A 25,926-nucleotide genomic window follows, 5' to 3' on the forward strand; every position below is an offset into this window, starting at 1 on the left:
TGTCGGCTTTAGCGCACCTTTTCTGGTACCCTCCCCGGAATGAACGCATGCCATCCCTAAATAGTGTGGTTGTATGGTCAGCTGCCGAACCATCCCTAGACACCACATTTTGGAATGACAATGAACGTCACAACCATACTTTCAGCTCTTGAGCCTGGGCAGACATAAAAGTCCACACGCTTGCCCTAGGACGAATGCCCTTCTGAGGCGGCAAGAAAATCAGGATGTCCATCAGGTTGTAGATTTTCAGACAGGGTTTACTCCCTTAGCCTTTACTCCCAAATAACATGCAAGGTAGCATGGAAACGCCGTAACCCTGGCAAGGGAGGCTGGGGCTGTACTAGCACTTGCCCAAGGTGCACACCCAAGGCCAGTGGAGAGAAGGTGCCTTACTGCTCCATTCTAGACCAACTCCATGCAAAGTCCAGCCACTGCCCCATAATTTCTTTGCCATGAAGAATATATATATATAAATATAAGCAAACTATAACTTTGTATATTCACCTGAATGGGACCTGACAAAACAATAAATACAACAGGAGTAACAATTTATTTTATACAGTATGATATACATAAACACACACGTCAAAGCCTGTGTGATGACACTGTACATTTTCTACAGAGACCTAGAATAGTCAAATCCTGTCTGGGCATCGCCACATAGCAGCAGCACACATTCTGGCTACATCATGAGCTCTATGCATAAAGAGGCGGAGTATGGGTCGCTCAACCATGTGAAGAAAAATAAAGTCTGAACATGCCAAGACAGCTAAGCTAACAGGCTAGCCTCTGTTCCAGTGTTTATTGAATCATATTTTTGGAGATCGTGTTGCTTGCTTTCGCATGAAAAATTATGAGCCACTTATTTTCTCAGTAATCGTACATTAACTAGGCTAAATCGGTCAGTCTACCGATAGCTGTACGTCGCTAGTGTATAGCATTAAATACCATGCTCATTTCACTCAGCGCAAAAACTGCAGCAGGGACGTCTGATGCTTCGTTAAAACATTTTTCCGCACAACAAGCCGCTTTCCAGGTGTTTCTAACAAAATACTCCAAACCAAAACAGACAGCGTCCACATCAGTGAGGACTTGACGTCGGACGCTATGAGAGGTGGAGATGAGCGGCTGAGCCTGTCACTGAAAGCGACCACAATCCAATTACACAGAAGTTTTTGGCCCAAAACACCTTAAACTAAGAAGTTAGAAAAAAAAAGAAGAAAAAAAAACAAAAAAAAAACTCAGCCCCTGTACAGTTGTCATGGAAGTACAAACTAGAGAGATTGAAACCGTCTTTGTACGAGGCTATAAACTTAAAGCTGCACATTTTAACATGGGATTCCATGGGAATGTGCTCCCTTTTGGGGTCATTCAAGTCAAGGAACAGTAACTTTTTTTCCTTTTCTTCCTCTCCTGGTAGGGCATCACCTGAGGCCATCGCTGCTTACCACTTGGTTTTAACGTGTTGTGAAAGAGCACATTCAGAAATATATGTCTTCAAAGAGCTTTTGTCCCATTTTAATGTAGGCCTCCTTTTCTCCGGCACTCATGTGCTCCACCAGCTCTGGCCTCTGGCTCACCTCCTGGTAAGAGAATGACCGTCCTCCCACCATCACCATTGGCTCATCCCCCACCTCCTCAAACTCATCGTCCTCGTCCTCTTCCTTTAGGCCGTGCTGAGCAGCCACGGCAGGATTCGGATTCGGGCCCGTGTGAGAGTCCACATCTGATTCGCTCGTGTCGCTCTCTGAGTCGCTGGCATTCGCTGTAGCAGAGGTGAGGCCCCGAGCCGCCGCACTCGCTCCGCTGACTGCTCTCCTCTTCTCGTGGATGAGAAGGGCACGCATTACCTCATTTTCATCTGTGTGACCAATTCCATGACCGGCTACTCCATCCTGCGCTGCAGGTAGCATGTCATCACCTGGAGAAAAAAAAGTTACATACATGTTCAGAGATGACACCACCGCTATAAAGCTCCAGCGTAACTTGTCATTATCCTGACAGGATGAAGCAGGATATTGTTTCCATTAGTGTGTGTGTGTGTATGTGGAGAAGATAACTGAAAAACAGTTTCAATGCCTTCACATTTTTTGGGAATATTACTTTGATAGATATCTAGATGTGATTAGAGTTTGGATAAATTTGGTCAAAAGTCAAAGGAAAACATGTTTGATAAAAAATTTCTGTCAACAAGATCAATTAAAGCCCAAAGCAAAAAAATGGTCATTTCCAAACGAACAAATCTATGAATGAGTTTTAGACAAGAACAATGTCAATGACCCAGATTACGGCCTTGACAAACTAGAAAAAGTTATCAAACAGTTTTTGAGATATCACAATAAACTATGACGGACGCTGAGCCAGGACAGAGTTAGTGGCCTACCATCTGGTAACCCAAAAAAGATCACATGTGGTCTTAATGACAAAGCTAAACCAGTACAAATGGACAATTTCAGACTTTGATATAACAGCTGGGTGGATCCTTGTCATTTGATTGGTGCCTTGTATGTCATGTGACATGGATTATTCGTACCATTTGCAGTTGTGTTTCATTGACCGTGCAACAGTTCCTTTTAGCGTGCAATTTTGGTGCGATATGAAATGTGCTATTGCACGCCCCAACCACTGCACACGCTCACACTACCGGGGGCGGCATTTAGCTAAACATGGCAGTTTGTTTTGTTGGCGGAGGACAATTTGAAGGAGCAACTTGCTGGTGATAATTCTTCTAACACACACACACATACAAAAACAAACAAATTCACCATGCCACCTGGAGGCATGAAGAGCTGTTAGAATGAAATAACTGAACTAATTTCTGATGCGATTGTTTTGCTGGACTGAGGAACTACACAAAGTCTTTTTTTTTGGAAGTACAGTAGTGTTCACAATAATAGTAGTGTAGTCAGTGAGTGTGTCAATGTTGTGGAACAAACAGGTGTGAATCAGGTGTCCCCTATTTAAGGATGAAGCCAGCACCTGTTGAACATGCTTTTCTCTTTGAAAGCTTGAGGAAAATGGGACGTTCAAGACATTGTTCAGAAGAACAGCGTAGTTTGATTAAAAAGTTGATTGGAGAGGGGAAAACTTATACGCAGGTGCAAAAAATTATAGGCTGTTCATCTACAATGATCTCCAATGCTTTAAAATGGACAAAAAACAAAAAACAGAGATGCGTGGCAGAAAACGGAAAACAACCATCAAAATGGATAGAAGAATAACCAGAGTGGCAAAGGCTCACCCATTGATCAGCTCCAGGATGATCAAAGACAGTCTGGAGTTACCTGTAAGTGCTGTGACAGTTAGAAGACGCCTGTGTGAAGCTAATTTATTTCCAAGAATCCCCCGCAAAGTCCCTCTCTTAAATAAAAGACATGTGCAGAAGAGGTTACAATTTGCCAAAGAACACATCAACTGGCCTAAAGAGAAATGGAGGAATATTTTGTGGACTGATGAGAGTAAAATTGTTCTTTTTGGGTCCAAGAGCCACAGACAGTTTGTGAGACGACCCCCAAACTCTGAATTCAAGCCACAGTTCACAGTGAAGACAGTGAAGCATGGTGGTGCAAGCATCATGAGCACTACTATTATCAGGGCTGTGAAATAAAAATTGTGAAATCCGAGGAAAATTCGCAGGGGGTAGATTGTAGAATACGAGTACGTATTTAAAAAAAAAAAAAAAAAATCAGGGTAAAATATCAATAACATACCTAATATTAAAAAGCCACACATTCTTGTGTAAATTCCTGTAAATCCACTCAAAGCCACAATGTCTTTTTTCCCATGAAAAAAGTCTACATTAATAAAAACTAATTTACATTGTTGTGTAAATTCATGTAGCCTAAATTCATTCAAAGCCACAATGTCTTTTTTTCAATCAAAGAAAGTCTAGATTAATGAAAGAAAAAAAAGGCACATAATCTTTTCTGAAATCCTGTTTGAACAGCACAATGTTTATTTTCCAGAGAGAAAAAAATTCTTACCAGTTCATCTTTCAGGTGTGTTGATGAAGCCAGCAACAATTCCATGGATTCTTGTCCTTATCACACTTTTTCAAAACGTCTTTCTCACCATCTTCGCTCTGTCTGATGTCGCTCCGTGACACAGACATGCTGCAAAATTCTTCTTTTAAAAACTTGAAAGTTCTAAAAGTTTGTGATGTCCACATGCTACGTTCAGCTTGCTTCGCACAGGAACCACACACCGTCACCGCAGCAACCAACCAGTCCCGCTTTACGACAACTGTCGTAACAGCCAGGCTTTGAGTGGCATTTATTTTCCTCGAAACTCTGCGGATCCGAGGAAACTGATTTGTATCTGTAACACACAGATCAGTGTCCACGGACTTATAAAACTTGCATGATGTCGTAAAAAGAGAATGTTTTACGATAAACATCTTAAAAACTCAGTAACGATCACAATTAAAGAGTACAACACTGACACTCCCGCACCCCTCCCCACGATGAAATCCGCAGAATTCCGCGGATCCACTGAGTTTTCACAGTCCTGTATTATTCTCAACACTACTGTACACAAAGTCGGTGCACAGCATCACTGACTACTTGTACATCGTTGCAATTATTTTTGAGCTATCTGTTTTTCCAAGTTGACTGAGAACAATTTTGGACTGCAATTTAAAGTTCACTTGGATATCAAATGACAAGGATCTATTTTAGCTGTTATACAAAACAAATGATTATTTTTTCATTCTTTCAATGAAACAAATATTTAATTTGGTGAAAGCTGGAACATTCCATCTTTCACCTCATGAAATATTCATTCCATCAAACTGAACCATTCATTATTTGTATATTATAATCTTTTTATTTAATAGCGAGAAATCACAACACTGCAAGGAAACTCTCACTTACGGCTCTTGAGGGCATCAGGCTCACTGTAAGCACCCTGTACAGTACTCTGGGTCAGCCAGACGGGCCTCTCCTTCAGTGCTTTGTCCTCATTGTCTTGTTTCCGCGGGTCATCGTGGTCGTCCATATTAATCACCACATTCTGTGTGTACAGGTCAGCATATGATGAGCCTTTGGTGGACCAGGTCTCACGGTGTTGGCCACTTGCAGGCACTGCTCCCGCTGCAGAACGTTCACGCCTAAACAAATGGAGAAGTCAACATGCATTTAGGGACACCAACCAGAAATAAACCACAGCACTTATCTATGACAACTGAAGTGGGCGGAGATTTGAACAAGTATACAAGTATATTTGTCTACATTTGTGAAACAAGACTGACAGGTGTCGGAGGGCAGGAATTTCAGCAGGCTCAGGCTCCAGCAGGTCACGTGACAAGTTTACATCTTCAATTTCACGCAGCAGCACGTAGATGGGTTCAATCTGGTCATTAAATCGTGCAACCAAAGTCCTGGCGTCTTTTTTGGGGACAGCCGACTCGTCTTCCTCTACTTCTGTCCCGCAGAAGGTGCATCGAAATGTACCTGTGGGGGAACAGGACGAGAGGGTTACTTCAAGTTGCTGACAGATTTACCCACAATATAGAGACTTTGAGAAAAACTGTTATTTTGTAATCTAATAACTTGCCATTCAAATGATCTCAAGTTCTCCTCTTTCCACAGAGAAATGTTGGAGCTCTGACAGAGTGATCATCGGGTTCTTGGTCACCTCCCTGACTAAAGCCCTTCTCCCCTGATCGCTCAGTTTAGATGGGCGGCTAGCTCTACGCGTCCTGGTGGATTTGAACTGTGCCACTTTGCTCATTGGGACCTTCAAAGTAGCAGAAATTTTTCTATACCCTTCTCCAGATTTGTGCCTCGAGAAAATCGTGTCTCGGAGGACTACAGGCAATTCCTTTGACTTCATGCTTAGTTTGTGCTCTGACATGCACTGTCAACTGTGGGACCTTGTATGTACACAGGTGTGTGTCTTTCCAAATCATGTCCAATCAAATGAATTTACCTCAGGTGGAAACAGCTTCAAAGCAAAGACTGTGAATACTTATGTACATGTGATTTCTTAGTTTTTTATTTTTAATACATTTTCAAGTATCTCAAAAAAACTTTTTTTTACATTGTCATTATGGGGTATTGTGTGTACAATTTTGAGTGGAAAAAAATGAATTTCATCCATTTTGGAATAAGGCAGTAACAAAAAATTGGAAAAGAAAAAAAAGTGACACTGAATACTTTCCTGATGCACTGTAGAATTAAACAGCAGAAGAGCTCCTGGGGAATACAGGGCATAATTTACCTGTCACTGGGTCAAACAGCTGATTGGCCTCAAGGTCTGTGAAGGCTGAAGAACAGCAGGGACACCTGAAAGAGGCACGGTTGGTCGAGTCTCTCTCATCAGTTTCAATCCGCCGCCGAATGTGATCCAATTTGTACTTGACCACGTTGACCAGCAACCTATAGAAACAGATTGACAGTTTAATCTTCTGCAAAAATGAGCGTAAATAGTTTTAAACAAGGATTACAGTTTATCCAAGAAATAATCAAGAAATAATACTACTAATAAAAGACTCAGACAAAAATGGCCACACGTTGGTAAATACTGGATGAGAAGCACCGATGTGTGCAGCAGAATTAAAACTGTACTCATCCCCTTTGTTTTCCACAAAAATTGACAAAATTTACTTCAGACTGAACTGTAGTATGACGTACCTGTGGTACCTGGCAAAGTCACAGCTAATTTTATTGCTGATGAATTTATTTTAGGGAAGTTGCATGTAAAATATAGTAGATTCTAGTATATGAGGCTCCTCAAAAAATTACACACACACACACACACACACACGTATGTGTGTGTGTGTGTGTCTCTCATCAGCCTGAGTTTGGAGATATATAATTTGGATTTGTGCCTGGACAGAGTACTGAAGGAGCTTCCTGTCTTGTAAATGTGATCTTATACTGCACAAAAGACTTTTTACACATGTGCTCTGGATGCTGAAGAAGCCTTTGATGCAGTACCACATGACATATTATTCTTTAAAGCAATGAATGTAGTTGCAGATCCCCGTTGGCTATTACTGGTAGTGGTACCAACCTATTTGTGTATCAAAGAGAACTAGGCAAGGTGGACTCACACCCCCCTTCTTAATCAAGAGATTATATTGACTTTTGACAACTCCCATGATGGTACAGGTATTAATGATGTGAACTTCAATTCACTTCACAAGCTTGACAGCCACTGGCCTGCAGAGAATGATAGATACTACTGTTGTAGGTACATCATAGCACACTGATTGAGGTTCAATCCCCCCAAGACTGAATGTGCCACATTCGGCGCGTGTTACTTGGAGCTGAAACCTATGTGGTCACTTAATGACACACAGCTCAATGGAGGTAGACAGTGTTAAGTGTCTGGGTGCAAGATTCTCTCCTAATAATCCACATGCTCACATGCTTTCTTCTCACTACAGGCTGTTGAAATGCTTGCCTATATATAGAATGCAGCAGTGAAACCAGTCCTCACCTGTGGCCTGACCGCAATCAATATATTCAAAAGCGATATCAGCATTCTTAAAACTCAGAGCAGCGTGCTGAAAAGTGGAATCAGATTACATAAATACACAAGCTCGTCCCCTATTTTACAATCATTGACAAGTCATCAGATAGACAACCAACAACATGAGCACACTGCATTTAAATCAGTTATGTGTAATAACTCCAGGGTGAGATCTTGCTACCACCACCTGATCAATCGGGATACGAGTAATCATCTTACTGGTCATAATCTGGTGACAAGCTTCAAGACAGTTTGTAGGGAAAGAGACATCGCTCCTGTTCGATTTACAGTGGATGACGCATACGCAACCTCAGTCTGTAGAGATCTTAGAAGAACGATCCTGAGCGATGACTTATCTGAGTGTGATGCAGCTTTTGGCTAATCACGATATGATACGAAACACTTTGTTGTCCCCAAGGGGAAATTTGTCTTGCACTCCAAGTGCTCTGCAAACATTTCTGGCTCTAAAATCCTTACAGTATACAACCCCTGGCAAAAATTATGGAATCACCAGCCTCGGAGGATGTTCATTCAGTTGTTTAATTTTGTAGAAAAAAAGCAGATCACAGACATGACACAAAACTAAAGTCATTTCAAATGGCAACTTTCTGGCTTTAAGAAACACTATAAGAAATCAGGAAAAAAATTGTGGCAGTCAGTAACGGTTACTTTTTTAGACCAAGCAGAGGGAAAAAAAATATGGAATCACTCAATTCTGAGGAAAAAATTATGGAATCATGAAAAACAAAAGAACGCGCCAACACATCACTAGTATTTTGTTGCACCACCTCTGGCTTTTATAACAGCTTGCAGTCTCTGAGGCATGGACTAAATGAGTGACAAACAGTAATCTTCATCAATCTGGCTCCAACTTTCTCTGATTGCTGTTACCAGATCAGCTTTGCAGGTTGGAGCCTTGTCATGGACCATTTTCTTCAACTTCCACCAAAGATTTTCAATTGGATTAAGATCCGGACTATTTGCAGGCCATGACATTGACCCTGTGTGTATTTTTGCAAGGAATGTTTTCACAATTTTTGCTCTATGGCAAGATGCATCTTGAAAAATGATTTCATCATCTCCAAACAGCCTTTCAATTGATGGGATAAGAAAAGTGTCTAAAATATCAACGTAAACTTGTGCATTTATCAGAGGTGTCAAGTAACGAAGTACAAATACTTCGTTACTGTACTTAAGTACACTTTTTAGGTATCTATACTTTACTCCATTACTTATTTTTCTGCCTACTTCTGACTTCTACTCATTACATTTTCACACAAGTATCTGTACTTTCTATTCCTTACATTTTTAAAACAAACAGCCTCGTTACTCTTGGCTTCAGCGCCGGTGGATGTGCGCTGCTGAGGTGTCAGCGCACATCCACCGGCGCGGCTCCACCTGAAGCCCGAGGCGTCAGTGCGGTTCCACCGGCGCGGCTTCACCGAGGCCCGAGGTGCCAGCGCACATCCACCGGCGCGGCTTTACCGAGGTGCCAGTGCGGATTTATCTGACCATGGGTCCGAAGAAAGCACTGACGGTGGAGGAGGGAGATGATATCAAGAAGTCCCTGGACTTTTTGTCTGAGGAAATCTCTGTTAAAATGCAGCAGAAATCCATTATGGAGCTGGTGGAAGAAGTGAAGGCTCTCCGGATACAGAATGCTGAGAAAGACCGGCGTCTGGTGCACCTGGAGAACCGTGTTGCGGAGTTGGAACAGTACACAAGGATGAACGATGTTATTATTACAGGAATTCATATTAAACCTTGATCCTACGCACGGGCGGTGTCAGAAGACAGCGGAGGGGAGGCCAGTGAGCAGGAGGTCAGCTCAGTGGAACAAGTGGCTGACTTCCTGCAATCTAAAGGTATTCAAATGGACTGTAATAACATTGAAGCGTGCCACCCCCTGCCCAGGAGAGAGGATGGAGACAAGCGAGCTGTTATAATGAGGTTTGTCAACAGAAAACATAAAATGGCATTGTTAAAACAGGGACGGAAACTCAAAGGAACAAACGTATTCATCAATGAACATCTGACCAAAAGAAACACAGACATCGCCAGGAAAGCTCGTCTCTTAAAAAAGCAGGGAAAAATTCAACAGACATGGACATCCAACTGCAAAACATTCATCAAACTGAACGGAACACCAGAACAAGCGAAGGTTATGGTAATCAGGAACATCAAGGAACTGGACAAATACGATCAATAAGGTATGAGGACACAAACACATCACAACACCATGACACAGACCAGAGGAACCTGTTCATCTACTACATCATCTACATCTGGAGACAAGAAGGATATAACTCACAGGATTGCTGATCATGGAAAAGTAGAACTGAGAACATTTAAATACACAGACCACAATGTACTGGACTTGGAGCACGATATAGACCCGGACAATAATTTCTTCTCAAATATCAATGACAGTTGTTGCTATTATACAGATGAACAGTTTAATCGGATCATTAAAACGGATAACAAATTCTCAATAATCCATTTCAACAGCAGAAGTCTGTATGCAAACTTTAACAACATTAAAGAATATTGAAGTCAATTTAAAAAAATATTTAACATAATTGCTATATCAGAAACATGGATCAATGAAGATAAATGGATTTTGAACCAATCGAAGCAGTGGTTCGCAAACTTAAGCAATGCTTCGACCTATTGTTTCATTTATTCTTTCTTTCTTTCGCTTAATTTTCCCCCGCTAAAACCCTAAAGAGCATACTTCTGTGAGTATTATTTACCTTTTCTATGTTAAACCGACCTGTTATGGTCTTCTGAAACAGTTGATGTATTTTATAACTTAAAAACGGGAGCGACGCTAACGCGTTAGCATGTCTATGGCATTTTCAATGTTAAAAGTTAGCATGAAGCAGTTCTAGCTGTCTTCACGTTCGGTGCATTTGTTTTCAAATTGTAATATTTCTTAAATTTATTTTTGTTTATATGTTAATAATCTAATGATTATTATATACAATTTCAGAGAAAGAGACAAAAAGAACCTGAATAGAAACACAACAGAAAATAAAATATAAAAGCAACTAACAATGAACATACATAAATAAATACAGAAATAAGTGTTTCCTGTGAACACTAGTGACTCTTACACCTCCATTTCATCCCTGTTTTATTTAAGTTTAATGACAGTTTGTTTCGGTCAAACCATATTTTCAATGTGTTAATTTCTTCAGTGATTTCCTCCAGAACTATCTGACAAACTAGAAAACTGCTGCATCCTTGTAAGAGCAGAATACTACTGGAATGAATTTGAATAAATTGTTTTTTTTTTTTCTCACTAAATGGATGCTGCACTCACTCCAGTTTATCATCTGGAATAGTCCCAGATTGCATTTCACAGCTTCTAGAATTGAAACATTTTCGTGCAGGTGGTGTTGGGGGGTAATTTTGGGTTTTGGGTCTTGGGCCACATGTAGAATGAATCAGTTTTTAAATTAAGCTTTCAATTCATATAGTGGCATCTACCTTTTTTTTTTTTTTTTTTAAAGGTTACTTTATACTTTTATACTTTAAGTAGGTTTTGGAGCACATACTTTTTCACTTTTACTTGAGTAAAGAGGTCAAGTTGATACTTCAACTTTTACCAGAGTGTTTTTAAACTGCAGTATCTTTACTTCTACTTAAGTAACAAATGTGTGTACTTTTGACACCACTGGCATTTATTGATGATGTAATGACAGCCATCTCCCCAGGGCCTTTACCTGACATGCAGCCCCATATCATCAATTACTGTGGAAATTTACATGTTCTCTTCAGGCAGTCATCTTTATAAATCTCATTGGAACGGCACCAAACAAAAGTTCCAGCATCATCACCTTGCCCAATGCAGATTCGAGATTCATCACTGAATATGACTTTCATCCAGTCATCCAGAGTCCACGATTGCTTTTCCTCAGCCCATTGTAACCTTGTTTTTTTCTGTTTAGGTGTTAATGATGGCTTTCGTTTAGCTTTTCTGTATGTAAATCCCATTTCCTTTAGGCAGTTTCTTACAGTTCGGTCACAGACGTTGACTCCAGTTTCCTCCCATTTGTTCATTTGTTTTGTTGTGCCTTTTCGATTTTTGAGACATATTGCTTTAAGTTTTCTGTCTTGACGCTTTGATGTCTCCTTGGTCTACCAGTATGTTTGCCTTTAACAACCTTCCCGTGTTGTTTGTAGAGTTTAGACACAGCTGACTGTGAGCAACCAACATCTTTTGCAACATTGCGTAATGATTTACCCCCTTTTAAGAGTTTGATAATCCTCTCCTTTGTTTCAATTGACATCTCTCCTGTTGGAGCCATGATTCATGTCAGTCCACTTGGTGCAACAGCTCTCCAAGGTGTGATCACTCCTTTTTAGATGCAGACTAACGAGCAGATCTGATTTGATGCAGGTGTTAGTTTTGGGGATGAAAATTTACAGGGTGATTCCATAATTTATTCCTCAGAATTGACTGAGTCCATATTTTTTTTCCCTCTGCTTGGTCTAAAAAAGTAACCGTTACTAACCGTTTTTTTCTTGATTTCTTATAGTGTTTCTTAAAGCCAGAAAGTTGCCATTTGAAATGACTTTAGTTTTGTGTCATGTCTGTGATCTGCTTTTTTCTACAAAATTAGACAACTGAATGAACATCCTCCAAGGCCGGTGATTCCATAATTTTTGCCAGGGGTTGTACATGCTTTCAGCCTTTTACTGATGCCATTTTTAGTCTATTTATTGTTATTGATGATGTTTTAATTTTACATCTTTTTTTGAAGGTAAAACAAAGAAATGAAAATGAGACTGAAAATATCAGCACAAAATCCACGATCGGGCATCCGTATAAAATCTTTTGTCCATCAACATGGGAGCTTCAGCACTGAAGGAAATATAACTGCATGGGGTCCATAGCCTTTACATTTCTGTTACTCATCTAGTTCATTTTTAAGGTTGAGCATTTGCATACTCCGTATTTGTTTGAACTTCAAATATGTCCACTTGCTCACACAACTGTTCCATACCTGTACTCGATGAAATAGTAGTTGTGCCGTGTTGATTTGCCATCAGGTGCTGTCTCCACTCTCAAACGACATTTTATTAACTTGTCTGCCTTTAAAGTGTTGAGAACCGAGCGCAGCTGCTTACGGTCGTACTTCAGGAGCTCCAGCATGTCCTCCTCACGTACACAAGGGTGATGGATCAGCACATCCATGGCTAAGGCATGCTCCAACCCATAAAATCCCTGAACAATCAACTTCGCAAGCCGCTTGAAAGCAGCAGGGACTTCCGTCAGTAGCTCTGGTTCAGTCATGTTTGGAGATAACCTGTTTTTTTTTGTTTTTTTTTAAATCATTAAAAAAAAAAAAAAAAAAAACATAAAACAAAAGATTGGGGGGAGAGAAGCACAGATTTCATATGTTAAAACAGGGTGAAAGAGGTTCTGACTGATTGCAAAACTGTAAGCATCCACAGTTAGCAGGCCTGGGAGCATGTGCTGGTGCCATGCAGCAATGGATGGCAACGACTCAAGGCCTAGTCCATGCAAACTTGAAAGTTGTACAATTGTAGGTCACAATTCTTAAATAAATAACTGCACTAACACCAACTCAGAACAGTATGTCATTTCCACAAAAAGTTACATGACTACAGAAAACTGATGGACATACATATGACTGGCAGACCTTCCACATAAACATCAAGGGGTCTCAGACCAATGGTAAAGACTACACACAGAGCCCAACTTCAACAGAAATTGGCACATAGGTACTGTAAAACTGTGGTGTGTATATATAAAACAGGAATAAGTTTGCAGTGCGTGTTGTTAAAAAACAAACAAACAAAAAAAAAAAACAAAAACAAAAAAACACAATGGACCAATAAAATGAAATTTAATCAGCAATCACACCCACAGTGTCAGGGGTGACACTGTTTAGCACTCACTCATCAATCATCTTCAAACGCTTTTCCGGGTTCAGGTCACAGGGGCAACAGCTCCAGCAGGGGACCCCAGACTTCCCTTTCCCGTGTCACATTGACCACCTCTGACTGGGGGATCCCGAGGCGTTCCCAGGCCAGTGTGGAGATATAATCTTTCCAACTGAATTTGGCATTTTGTGATTACTCATAATGCAGTGTGTGATCATTGAGTAGTTATATTTGTGAATGATGATGTTCCATTTCTCTTATTTGTACACACCAAATACAGAATTTGGACATTAGGCCACAGAGGAAAAAACAGGGTTTGCATTACCCATTTTTGGCCACCAAGTCCCAGGACACACTATGTATTGAAAATGTTAGTCCACCAGGGTGGACACAACCATACCTTGAAAAGGCAGCGCTAAATCAAAACTTTAACATATGCAGTGAAATTGTATTTTACTCTTCCAGTGGCTCAGTGTCAGCAGCTATGTTGTGTGTAGATTACAGCCTCAAGAAGCAAAATAAAATATAACCATGCTCTGTTGATTTGGAAGATAAGTGCAGGGGAACGAGCTGTTCTGGAGCAAAACAGTAGTGCAGCAGATAAGAGAATAATGACAGAGGAATCTTTCAAATGGTGATACAAGCACAACATTTGGCACAAATATGCCTTAGACATTACTCTTGAAAAAGCATAGTATCCACTGGATTTTTCAATAGGCAGCTAGGTAGGCTGCCTATTGAAGAAGATGCTCCAATCATATTGAAAACTATACCACATTATTCGTCTGATCATAAAGATTCAAACGTCAATGTCCATTGGATTCTATGGCATATGACATATTTTACCATGTAGCATGATAACTAAGTATGACACATGGTGCTAACCATTCGTTTTTAAAACCCTATTCACTCAACCAATCACCAATCACTTTTTACCCAAATTGGCGCAACTTTAACTTTGGCCCCCTTTACAAACTGAAATTAACCTTTGTCACTGTTTTACCCTATAACTTCATAACATTCATTCAAAGACAGCCCAAACTATATTTTTTGCTGCGCTCGAATCCAGCTCAACAGCTTCTGTTGTGGGTGGCTGTAATTTAGCGCTCACTAAACAATCATATTCGCTGCGGGTAATGCGACTTGGCAGTGACAAGCAATAAGTTTGACGAAACAGCTGACAGATGTTGCTGCTGTGAGGTAAATCTACCAGGTGAGTACCGATGTAGCTAAGCTAATGCTAGCAAGCGCTCAAGTAACCCCGACACTAAACTCACCCGGAGTACCCGTAAATTGCAACTCCAAAGAACGAATAAGCTGCTCTATCTTACGGACACGACTCTCTAGAAGGGCCACCCTGTCTGAAAACAAACCTTTATGCACCAAGTAAACACTGAACCGAGTACAGGAAGTTAGCGCAGGCTAACAGCTAATATGCTAACCACTCCTGAAATTCAGACAGGAATAAAGTATTGACTTACTTAGCAATTACAGCTGAGGTTATAACGAATAAGATCAAAGCAGAGATAGCAGGACCAAAAAAAAAAAAAAGAAATGCTTACAACCTTTTGATAAATATATAAGCGCTTCTCCTTGTTCAAATTGTCAGCGGTAGAATTTGGAAGTTCGTCCGCAAAAATGATCCGGCAGGAAGCAGATTTAGGCGAGTGTCTCCGATACCGATACACTGATACGCTTAATTAATTACGGCGGATGCATGATCAAATTGCTATATCTGAGTGAATGAATTTTCATGACCTTTAAGTGTTTTTGTGATTTTTTTTTCTTTGGACTATTAATTAGTTAAAACCCAGGACAGAATTTTGGCAAAATTTATAGGTAAATGGAACATATTTTATTACCTTTTTTAAATAAAGTGCACAAAATTACCACAAATAAATAAGAATAAAAGGCTCAAGTACTCGTAAATGTTGCTTGCTGTTAATTTCAACGAATGAGAGTCCTCCTTTCTGTCAGAATGAATTCGCTAAGCCAATAAGAGGAGGCAGCTCTCTGTGATGGGCGGGGCTTGCGTGTTTTTTTTTCGGGACGGTGGCGTCACAAAAAATGGCTTCTCTTGACAGAGTAAAAGTGTTGGTTTTAGGAGATTCTGGTAAATTTCTCAGTTTTTTTTTAGCATTTAAACTGTTGTGAAGATGCTCGCTTGTTATGTTGGCGCTGGATAACGCAGAGTTAATTTAATTTTGATAAACTTAGTAGTTATCTCTGTTTGTTGTGTTCTTGTACTGTCGTGACGCTATTTTTTTTTTTTTGAGGAGCATTTTCACGCGTTGACACTCAGAATATCACTGAGACATAAATTAGTCCTTGTTCCTCTGTGTGTGTTTTAGGGGTGGGGAAATCTTCCTTGGTGCACCTGTTATGTCAGAATCAGGTTTTAGGGAATCCTTCGTGGACTGTGGGCTGTTCTGTGGATGTTCGGGTGAGCACTTCACACACTCCTTACTAGAGGTGGGCGGATCGATCCTAATATCGATAATACCGATACCAACGCTGGGATTGATATTGAACGATCCTCGTGTAAAAAGATCGATACTCAAGCTTTTTTTCTCTCCCGCACACACTGACTGCTGCGCACGCAGATTCATCAAAGTCTACTCTCCGTCTGTAAGATCAGCACTGCGCCGTGTCACACAACACGGAGCAGCGCACCCTTGTGGTTTGTCAGTCCTCTACCTCAGGAGATTTTGTGTTAAGTGATATTTTTTTTAACAAAAATGTTGATTGTGATAAAGTATTTTGTTGTCACGTACAATGTTTGGCGAAATTCTGTTCTAGGTCTTTGGGATCCTTTGGATCTATGAAGCTTAAATATGAAAATGTATCAGTATTGGTATTGATATCGGTGATACCTGGCCTGTATGTACTTGGTATTGGATCAATACCAAAATTCTCGATATTGCCCACCTCTACTCCTTACAGGCTCGTTTAACATAGGCATATAGGATTGCAGGATTGATGGATCCAAACCGCAAGGACTGGACTGATTGTGAGATACAAGGCCTGAAGCAGGTGCTGTATGCTATAGTCTGCATTTGAAAGTAATCCTGTCATGGAAACAGACCCACTGACTGTGTGAGAAAAGCCGGATGACCCCTGCCTGTGGTGCTAATGCCTGCTCGGACTTCTTGTCTTCTTTATATTACATTACATTATTGTATGGCCTTGCCTTACAATATGGAGCGCCTTGGGGCAACTGTTTGTTGTGATTTGGCGCTATATAAGAAAAAAGTTGATTGATTGATTGATTTATATTATTGTCTGATTTCCTGTTTTCTGTTTCTCCAGCTTTGTAAAACTTTGTAAAAACCTTGTAACGGTTAGAAAGGCTTAAGCAGTGGGTCACCCCTTTGAGTCTGGTCTGTTTGTGGTTTCTTCCTCATTTTTCCTTACCACCATTGCCTGTGTGCTTGCTCTGGGGGTTGGTAAGGTTACACCTTACTTGTGTGAAGCGGTTTGAGGCAACTTTGTGATTTGGCGCTGTATAAACTAAATAAATTTAAACTGTTAAGTCTGTTACCAAGGTTGCTCAATATTCTAATGGATGCGATAGCACACTGTTCCAGCACTTACTCCCAGATCTGACCTGACCATTCAAGATAACAATTTACTTGCAGGTTCAAGACTACAAGGAGGGAACACCAGAGGAGAAAACCTATTACATCGAGCTATGGGATGTCGGAGGGTCTGTCGGCAGTGCGAGCAGCATTAAAAGCACCAGAGCTGTTTTTTACAATTCAGTTAATGGTAATATCTATTGAATTCATTTCTCCAAATAAACGACTACATTGATTGTTCTTATTTCATTGTGTCTGTTATTTTCCGGGTGTTTCAGGCATTATATTGGTACACGATTTGACAAACAAGAAATCTTCCCAGAATTTGTACCGGTGGTCGCTAGAAGCCTTGAACAAGGATTCATCTCCAACAGGTGTCATCGTTTCAAACGGGTAAGTTAGTGTCTGAGTGTTCACATTTATTTTGGACAATTTATACACACCTTGCTATTTAAATGCCCTAGGGTGACTTATTCTGTCATTCCGTTTTAAATCTGGGTTTGACGGAAATCTAAAATAAAAAAATTAAACAGTAATGATGACTCATATCACCACCAGTGAACATTCTTAGCTCACAGATACCATATTTTCTGGAGTATAAATCAGAAGGTAGATAATCCTGGAAAAAGGTGTGCTGTATTCCAGTTTGACAGACGGTGCATCTGGAAAGTATTCACAGTGGTTCACTTTTCCTTCCTTGAGATGTTTCTACAGCTTAACTGGAGTACACCTGGGGTCAATTCAGTTAATTGGACATGATTTCAAAAGGCACACCTGTCTACATATAAGGTCCTACAATTGACAGTGCATGTCAGAGCACAAACCCTTTGAAGGTCCTAATGAGCACAGTGGCCTCCATCATCTGTAAATGGAAGAAGTTCAGATCCACCAGGACTCTTCCTAGAGCTGGCTGCCCATCTAAACTGAGTGATCGGGGGGAAAGGGCCTTAGTCAGGGAGGTGACCAAGAACTCGATGGTCACTCTGTCAGAGCTCCAACATTCCTCTGTGGAGAGAGAAGAACCTTCCAGAAGGACAACCATCTCTGCAGCAATCCACCAATCAGGCCTGTATGGTAGAGTGGCCAGACAGAAGCCACTCCTTAGTAAAAGGCACATGGCAGCCCACCTGGAGTTTGACAAAAGGCACATGAAGGACTCTCAGACCATCAGAAACAAAATTCTCTGGTCTGATGAGACAAAGATTGAACTCGTTGAATGCCAGGTGTCATGTTTGGAGGAAACCAGGCACCATCCCCACAGGTAATAACCACAGTGTGATGTTCCTGTGCAGCATGTTGTGCATGTAAAAACATCCTGGTATTGCATTCCTCATGATCCCATCAAATCTTCAACAGCATTAACAGTCTGTAAACCCTCTCTTAGTCACACAGTGACACTTTTCTCCATGAGCAATGTATAAGCTCAAGTTCTTGCCCACAACAGTAAGATCACCATCTCACCATGCACCATAGAGGAATTCTGCCAGTGCTGCCTGACAAAAACTTTCAAAGGATTCAAAAGAATTTTATTGTCATATGCACAAAGGAACATGTTCCCTGTACAATGAAATGTGTTTACTGCATTTAACCCATCCTAATTGCCAGTTAGGAGCAGAAGTCGCCTTTAGGCGCCCGGGGCCCAGCTCCAGATGTATGTCCTGCCTTAGGTCAACAGCAGGGCTGAGCAAACCATGACCGGCCTCATGACGACAAACGACACACACAAACACACACATAAGCCGGCCCGGTACATGAACACATAAAAAGCACACACAAGGTCAAACTTTCTCCGCTGTGTTGGTGTCTTCTGATCTCCTCCATAAAGTTTCATCTGTTGTCTATCTCCAACAGCTCTTCGTGACCGTTATGGACTTTTTATGCTCATCTCCAGATACTGATCAATCACAAAGTCTATCTGTGAACATTTGTGATGCAGAGCAAGCTTGACCATGTACTGTAGGATGGCCTCCGTGAGCTCTCCAAAGGTATTTGGTTTGGATCGGATGGCTTGAATGGCCTCCATGCCATCTAAGGAAATAGTTTTGTCTGCTGGAACTTTGTCAATCAAGCGGTCTTCACCTTTGGTCTTTAATACAAACAGAAGAGCTGAACTATCTGGTTTTGCAAGAGAACCATCACTACTGGCTAAATGATATGAAACCGTTCTCAAGGAGTAGGACAGGATTTCTCTCAGGTCTATTTTTCTACTTTGACCTATAACGAGGAGTCTGGAGAATAGCTTCTTGTCCGCACGCAGAATAACATCCTTGCCTGCTGCAGATTCTTTCTTTGCCTTTGCCTGGTTACTGAAGGTCTTTAATTTTTGTGCCTTGATGGAGGAGAATAGGTCAACTGTTTGGGGGCCATATAAACCTGAGCTGTTATTACAAATTCCAAAACAATTTACCACTATAGATTTTTTTTGGGGGGGGGGGGGGTGAAGAGGTACGACCTTGACATCCTGATTTAATTTAACCTTTATTTAACCAGGTTAGTCCCATTGAGATTGAGACGAGGGAGACCTGGACAATTATAAAGTTTTCAATTCCATTTTAAGCAGTTATTAGTCATAACAAAGACGCAAAAACGTTACAAGCTTGGAGAGTGGTTCAAAATAATTTATTTATCATTTAGAATTGTTGCAGTGTTTTTACTCCAAAGCTGACAAAGTCAATGTTAGTATTTCAGTTACATTACCTGTAGTTTGAAGCATTAATGTCTTCATGCTCTTAAACTATATTGATGAACTTTCTTCATAGCTGATTCATCTGCAGCATCTCTTGATTCACAATAATTCTTTGCCTGATGATCTTCTCACAGAAGATCTTGAAGCTGACATCAAAGGCTGGCTCATTTCTGAAACAAACACACACATCTTTAAATAATGCAAAAAAAAAAGTTGTGCAACAAACATTGTGTCTACAGACAATATATGAAGTTATGTGCAGTCTGAGCACATTATTGCATTGACCACACAATATCATGTCTCATGTTTCTTCTTCTGTGGTCCCAGTAACTGTTGCAGTGGTCTTCATCAAGAACCTGGTGTACTGACCTGTGATATCGAACTTCCACGGCCACGCAGTCTTTATCTTTAATATGTAAAAGAATCCCAGTGTCTTCCTTCATCTCAGCAGCTAGTGGGGCTCACAACTCTAACAAAATAGAATAAACAGTTACACACAAACACTATATTCGTATAAGTAAGTCAGTGTCAAAGTCATTAGTGATGCAGTGGTTATAAGTTTCAGATATGGTCCTGCTCTCACTGCTCAAACAAAGCCATTGGTGACACAGTTTCTGAAAATTTCCCATCATCTTGCCAAAAAAAAGCTGTATTTCTTCCTTTTTAACAGATGTCAGGTGCATATCATCAAACCATCAACCATCAGCGTCGTGTGAGTGCAAAGCGGAGGCCCAGACTGTCATCAAACCATCAGCATCGTTTGAGAATTTTGGCTCTCTGTTGGAACTGTTTACACAGAGACTGCTACCTGCTGCTTTGATTGATATAGCAAGTTTTTGAACGCTTTTTGAAAGTTTTTGCCATGTTTTACTCTGCTGAACTGTTAGAAGAAAGCATCCTGGTCACTGCCATCTTGGATGTTTTGCACTCTCTTATTGGACTAGCAAGTTACACGGACTCAAACCGCGGCACGCATGACAACAGTATTATTATGCAAGTAAAGAAAGTGGTACCAACTTCAAACATTGATTTCATAAAAACTGCAGGATTACAAATGGAGAACTTTTTCCATCTAGCTCAGGACCAATATATCTTTGTAAGTGAGTAAAAAGATTGCAGTGCCCCATGTGTCAGAACGGGATGAAACGATGCAGCTTTCATCTTACGGCCTAATGAGGACATTTGTGGAAGTGGCAAAATTAATGATACCATCTTCTGTTGCTGTTGATCTGATCAGTGCAGTTCCAGCCTTGAAATGTCGTCATGTTGTTTTCTCTTTGCAGTGAATATGACAGAGAGCAGTTTGCAGAGAACTCAGTGCCGTTGCTGCTGATTGGTACCAAGTTTGACCAGATCCCAGAGACAAAACGCAATGATGTCCTCACCCGAACAGCCTTCCTATCAGAAGACTTTAATGCAGAGGAGATTAACCTTGTAGGTCAACTGTTCCATTCAAAGTTCTTAGTGTTGCAGGAGCTGGTGTTGTGGTTCAATAATAGTTCCTGAGACACAGAAGGACTATATGGCATGGAATGTTTCTGGCTTTAAACTAGAAAAAGGCGTGTTCTTGACCCAAGGACAGCCTGATGTGATAACAGAATGAATGATTCTAGTTTTGTGATGCCAAGTGATGGACAATCACAAATGCATGTGACACTGATTGAGTTTATGCCCAAAACGCACCAATGGTTAATTAGATGACACTGTATTGAATCCCTTTGCACCGATGTTTGCATGCGGATTTTGCACTGCTTAAATTGGAAAAATTCCAAAAGTATTTGTGTGACACATTACAGACTGTGCACCATATATCACCAAGATATGGTCCAAAAACCATTTGGTGCAAACACTTTCAAAGATACTTCATAGGGAGGTGATGGTCTAGTGGATAAGTGCTGGGCTTAACACCAGAGTATCCTCAGTTCAAACCCCTGTCCAGCTGGGAAAACACTAAGGGCTCTTGGGCAAGGCCCTTAATTCCAAGTTGCTCCCGGTGTATAGTGAGCACCATGATGGCATCACCCTGACATTGCTGAGTGTATGTGAGAACGTGAACATTACTGTAAAGCTCTTTGAGTGTCTGATTCATATGGAAAAGTGCTATATAAATGCAGTCCAATACAATTCATGGCACTTTTTGTTGTTCTGCATTGTTTTTAGACAAATGTGCCAGTCACATAAATCAGTGGTTATGTAAAATAGTACAGAAAGGTGAGAAATACTGAATTAGCCATGGTATTGACTATAATAGGGTAAGCCTTTTTTTAATTCAGGCAATGCCCATTATACAAATAATGTTTGAGTGCAATAGTAAGAACATTTCATCTTTTACCAAATGAAATATTTTTTCTATTGCACAAATGAAAAAAAAACAAACATTCATTATTTGTTTAATATAACGCCTAAAATAGATCCTTGTCATTTGATATTTTATTAATTTATAAACAAGAGAAAAGGGACTTATATTTTGGTGTGTGCCACTGGTCCTTTGAAGTCAAGAAGTTCCAAACAGTCTAACATGAACTTTAAATAGCAATGTCGTCCAATCCAAAATTGTTCTCGGTCAACTTGCAAAAACGGTCATAGTTAAAACAATCCAATCTAAAATTGTTTCTGTACAGGCTGCCATCTGCGTTCCTCAGTTTAATGAAAAATCACAACAGAAATTTGTTGAGCTCTTCATCCATCAGCGGTTTTAGCTGTTGATGTCCCACCGAATATTGCAAATGCCTCTGGACGGTTTACGGCGTACTGATTTATTTATTTTACAAGAATGAGCTTGTTCAAATTGTCATCTTTCACCAAAACAAACCCTGTCATGTTTGTTTTTAAACTAATTACCATCGCCGTGTCAAGGTGGTCGTGGTGTGCAATGATACAAAACATTTTGAATTAAAATTGCACGCTAAATGGAACAAAATAGGAAATGATCATATCACGTGACATACAGACCAAAATGGCAAGGATCTATTTAGGCGTTATATAAAATCAACTAGTAATCTTCAGACATTCACACTGTAAAACAGTGTCTCATACATTGCATAAGCTTTATCAGTTTCTATGAAAAATCCATGTAGATAACAGTAATACTCTGTTGTTACCTGTCAAAATGCATTCAGTTAAATATATAAATAAACAGGCCCCCAGTAAGGGGGCAGACAAATTGACTGTTGGTTTGAGGTTGTTGTCGTTCCGTTTCCCAGGACTGCACTAACCCGAGGTACCTCGCTGCAGGCACATCAAACGCTGTGAAGCTGAGCAGGTTTTTTGACAAGGTGTGAAACCCAAAGCTGTGCTCTGTGACCTGAAAGCACACACACACACACACATACACATCCTTTGCCAAGCATTTATCTTCTTACTTTATTTTTATTTGAAACCAGTTAAAACTTGATGAGTCGTATCATTAATGAACTGGGTGAAAATGTGTGTCCCATTGTATTTTTGTCAGAATAGAAATGTTAAATCATATCAAATTTCATTTTATTGGGACCTTGAGATAAAGGGGGAAGCACATCACTGTTATAAGAAGGGAAGTCAGTTGGTCATATGGCAAATTTACTGATAGCTGTAAGTTACATGTTAGTATTTTGGTAACGATGTCATACTTGACGTGCTGTGATGTTGAATTTAATGATATTTGATATATTTATACAGAAATGAGAGAAACAGTAGTGACCAATAAACCACTATTATTCAGTATGTCTAGTATTTATGTGTTGTATTTATATTTGCAAACTGTTTTCTTTTTTACTTTCACTTTTGATACTCTGTGTGCTTCTTACCCTGTGTGCTGCTATATAATGCTGCTGGAACCTCAATTTCCCTGAGAGAGTCTTCCCAAGGGATCAGTAAAGTTCTATCTAATCTAATATTTTGGTTTGAGGAATTAAAATTGGTCACATCTGGGAAAATGTTCCAAAGTATCACATCATTATGTCCGCCAAGGAAGTAATAAAATCATGGGCATTTATTTAATTGTGCGTTAGCAGGATTATGTCAAAACTACTGCACGGATTTTGATGGAATTTTCACCACAGATACATATTAGGCCATGGAAGACTCCATTACATTTTGGAGATGATCTGGCTTCTGGATCAAGATTTCACTTTATATAGATTCTCACCACATTTGCGCCACAGGTACATATTAGGGCATGGAAGACTCCACTGAATTTTGGAGGTGATTTGGATCCGGATTGGCAGGCGTCAAAAATCTGTTATTGCTCTTGATATTTGTTGTTTTAAGAATATCCATCCATTTAAAACAACACACCTTCCGTCTGTCTCATAATGAATAAAAGTCTGCTTTGTTTTTGGTATTTGACTTAATGGAACAACCACATTGTGCTCTGTGGCCACTATGAATATTTTTTTTGTTTTTAACCATACGTTTTGTCCTCTAAAACAAGTATTGTGCGAAAATAAGGAGAAACATTTATGTAAATTGCATTTCAGACATTTACAAAACTGTACCGAGTGTTTGTGTTTGCACACATTTTGTAGTTTCAAACATTCATGGTGTTCTTAACCTCACCTTAAACAGTTTATCAGGCTGTATGACTGCTTCTGTTATACATCCTTACAGGTAATAGAGAAAAGATACTTCACAAGAGATCCAAGTCAGGTGAGGGCAGGCTTTTATTTTTAACTTTTCCATTCTCCGTTATAAATGGCAACACATCTGAGTACTCCATGTGAGATGCTTTCTGTGCACTGTTCTTTTTTAATTTCAATAATTTCTTTTCACCTTCTCCTCAGATGACTGGTTTCACAGACAGGAAACGGTTTAACTTCAAAAGTTTGCACTACGACTGAGAAGCCACGAGGACGAGAGCAGTGGTCTATGGTTTTATAGTTTTTCTGCCTGTGGGCTTTCACACTTCACATTGAACATGACACTTACTGACAAACGCTGCACCATTTCTTCTTCATGCGCATCCTTCATCAATGTGTTACTGAGTCTGTGAAACCATTATCAGTTAGTAAAACATGAGCTGGAAGGAATGTTTGTGTATTTGATGAAATTCAGTCAGGGAAACATTTTATTTTGATTAAGTAAATCAGGAGAAATTATGCAAAACCCACATGATGACATAACACTTAAAAAAAAAAAAAAAAATAGATATGGAAGCTTTACGGCACATTATGTACATTTGTGCTCAAAAGTTTACATACCCTGGCAGAATTTTAGATTCTTTTTTTCACCATTTTTCAGAGGATATGAATAACACAAAAACTTTTTTTCACTCATGGTTAGTGGCTGTGCAGAGCCATTTATTGTCAAACAGCTGTTTACTCTTTTTAAGTCATAATGACAACAGAAACTACCCAAATGACCCTGACCAAAAGTTTACATACCCTCCATTCTTAATGCCGTGTATTCCCTTTATCATCAGTGACAGCTTGGAGTCTTTTATGGTAGTTGTGGACGAGGCTCTTTATTTTCTCTGATGATAAAGCTGCCCATTGTTCTTGGCAAAAAGCCTCCAGTTCCTGTAAATTCCTGGGCTGTCTTGCATGAACTGCACAGCTTCAGAGCTGATGAGTGTAAATTTTTCTCCAGTATTTTCTGATAATATGCTGCATTCATGCTGCCATCAGTTTTGACCAACTTTCCTGTGGCTTTATAGCTCACACATCCCCAAAGCATCAGCGATCCACCTCCGTCCTTCACAGTAGGAAGGGTGTACCTTTCATCATAGGCCTTGTTGACTCCTCTCCCAATGTAACATTGATGGTTGTGGCCAAAAAGTTCAATTTTGGTCTCATCACTCCAAATTACTTTGTTGTATGTGCTGTTTGGTGTATTGTAAGCAGGATACGAGGTCTGTTAGAAAAGTATCCGACCTTTTTATTTTTTGCAAAAACCATATGGATTTGAATCACGTGTGATTGCATCAGCCGAGCTTGAACCTTCGTACGCATGCGTGAGTTTTTTCATGCCTGTCGGTTGCGTCATTCACCTGTGAGCAGGCTTTGTGGGAGGAGTGGTCCAGCCCCCTCGGCGGATTATTATTGTCAGGAAAATGGCTGAGCTACTGCCGCTTTGCTGCATCAAAATTTTTTCAGAAACTGTGAGAGACAGCCAGGTGGAAACCATTCAGAAAATTCAGATGGCTTTCTGTGAAGATCTTATGGGCATCACACAGATTAAGGAGCATTACAACCGGATTAAAGACGGCCCACAGCAGCTGAGGGCGCGCCGCGCTTTGAGCGGCCATCGACAGGCTGAAACGACCAGATCATTTCCAAAGTGAAGGCTGTGTTG

The 25,926-nt window shown here is 40.2% G+C and overlaps 2 protein-coding genes across 3 annotated transcripts; one reads left to right on the forward strand and one right to left on the reverse strand.

Moving 5' to 3' along the window:
* Window positions 1-1,400: 1,400 nt before the first annotated feature.
* On the reverse strand, window positions 1,401-14,976 carry gtf2e1 (general transcription factor IIE, polypeptide 1, alpha). 2 transcript variants are annotated; one of them, XM_034186359.1, is made up of 6 exons: window positions 14,958-14,976; window positions 12,489-12,791; window positions 6,220-6,377; window positions 5,249-5,450; window positions 4,872-5,107; window positions 1,401-1,921 (listed from the first exon to the last, which is right to left on the reverse strand). In XM_034186359.1, the coding sequence occupies exons 2-6, from the start codon at window positions 12,776-12,778 to the stop codon at window positions 1,482-1,484; spliced, it is 1,326 nt and encodes a 441-aa protein (XP_034042250.1). In that variant the 5' UTR covers window positions 12,779-12,791; window positions 14,958-14,976; the 3' UTR covers window positions 1,401-1,481. The 2 variants fall into 2 exon arrangements, with proteins under 2 accessions (XP_034042250.1, XP_034042248.1); XM_034186357.1 differs by lacking the exon at window positions 14,958-14,976 and adding an exon at window positions 14,874-14,892.
* Window positions 14,977-15,433: 457 nt separating this feature from the next.
* rabl3 (RAB, member of RAS oncogene family-like 3) lies at window positions 15,434-24,659 on the forward strand. Its single transcript, XM_034186360.1, has 8 exons — window positions 15,434-15,505; window positions 15,744-15,835; window positions 17,031-17,160; window positions 17,249-17,363; window positions 20,940-21,090; window positions 22,860-22,931; window positions 24,244-24,282; window positions 24,417-24,659. Exons 1-8 carry the CDS (start codon window positions 15,460-15,462, stop codon window positions 24,471-24,473), a joined length of 702 nt encoding a protein of 233 aa, XP_034042251.1. The 5' UTR covers window positions 15,434-15,459; the 3' UTR covers window positions 24,474-24,659.
* Window positions 24,660-25,926: the final 1,267 nt, after the last annotated feature.

This window comes from Thalassophryne amazonica, chromosome 14, assembly GCF_902500255.1.
Source record: "Thalassophryne amazonica chromosome 14, fThaAma1.1, whole genome shotgun sequence".
Lineage (NCBI taxonomy): Eukaryota > Metazoa > Chordata > Actinopteri > Batrachoidiformes > Batrachoididae > Thalassophryne > Thalassophryne amazonica.

Excerpts from the sequence above, each read along its gene's own strand:
- gtf2e1 (XM_034186359.1), bottom strand. The coding sequence starts at position 12,778 with ATGACTGAACCAGAGCTACTGACGGAAGTCCCTGCTGCTTTCAAGCGG. Across the intron at positions 5,451-6,219 it reads GCTGTTTGACCCAGTGACAG|GTACATTTCGATGCACCTTC; the intron begins GTAAATTATGCC and ends GTTCCCCCACAG. Across the intron at positions 1,922-4,871 it reads GCCTGATGCCCTCAAGAGCC|GTGATGACATGCTACCTGCA; the intron begins GTAAGTGAGAGT and ends TTTTTTCTCCAG.
- rabl3 (XM_034186360.1), top strand. The coding sequence starts at position 15,460 with ATGGCTTCTCTTGACAGAGTAAAAGTGTTGGTTTTAGGAGATTCTG. Across the intron at positions 17,364-20,939 it reads GGTGTCATCGTTTCAAACGG|TGAATATGACAGAGAGCAGT; the intron begins GTAAGTTAGTGT and ends TTCTCTTTGCAG. Across the intron at positions 22,932-24,243 it reads TGAGCAGGTTTTTTGACAAG|GTAATAGAGAAAAGATACTT; the intron begins GTGTGAAACCCA and ends ACATCCTTACAG.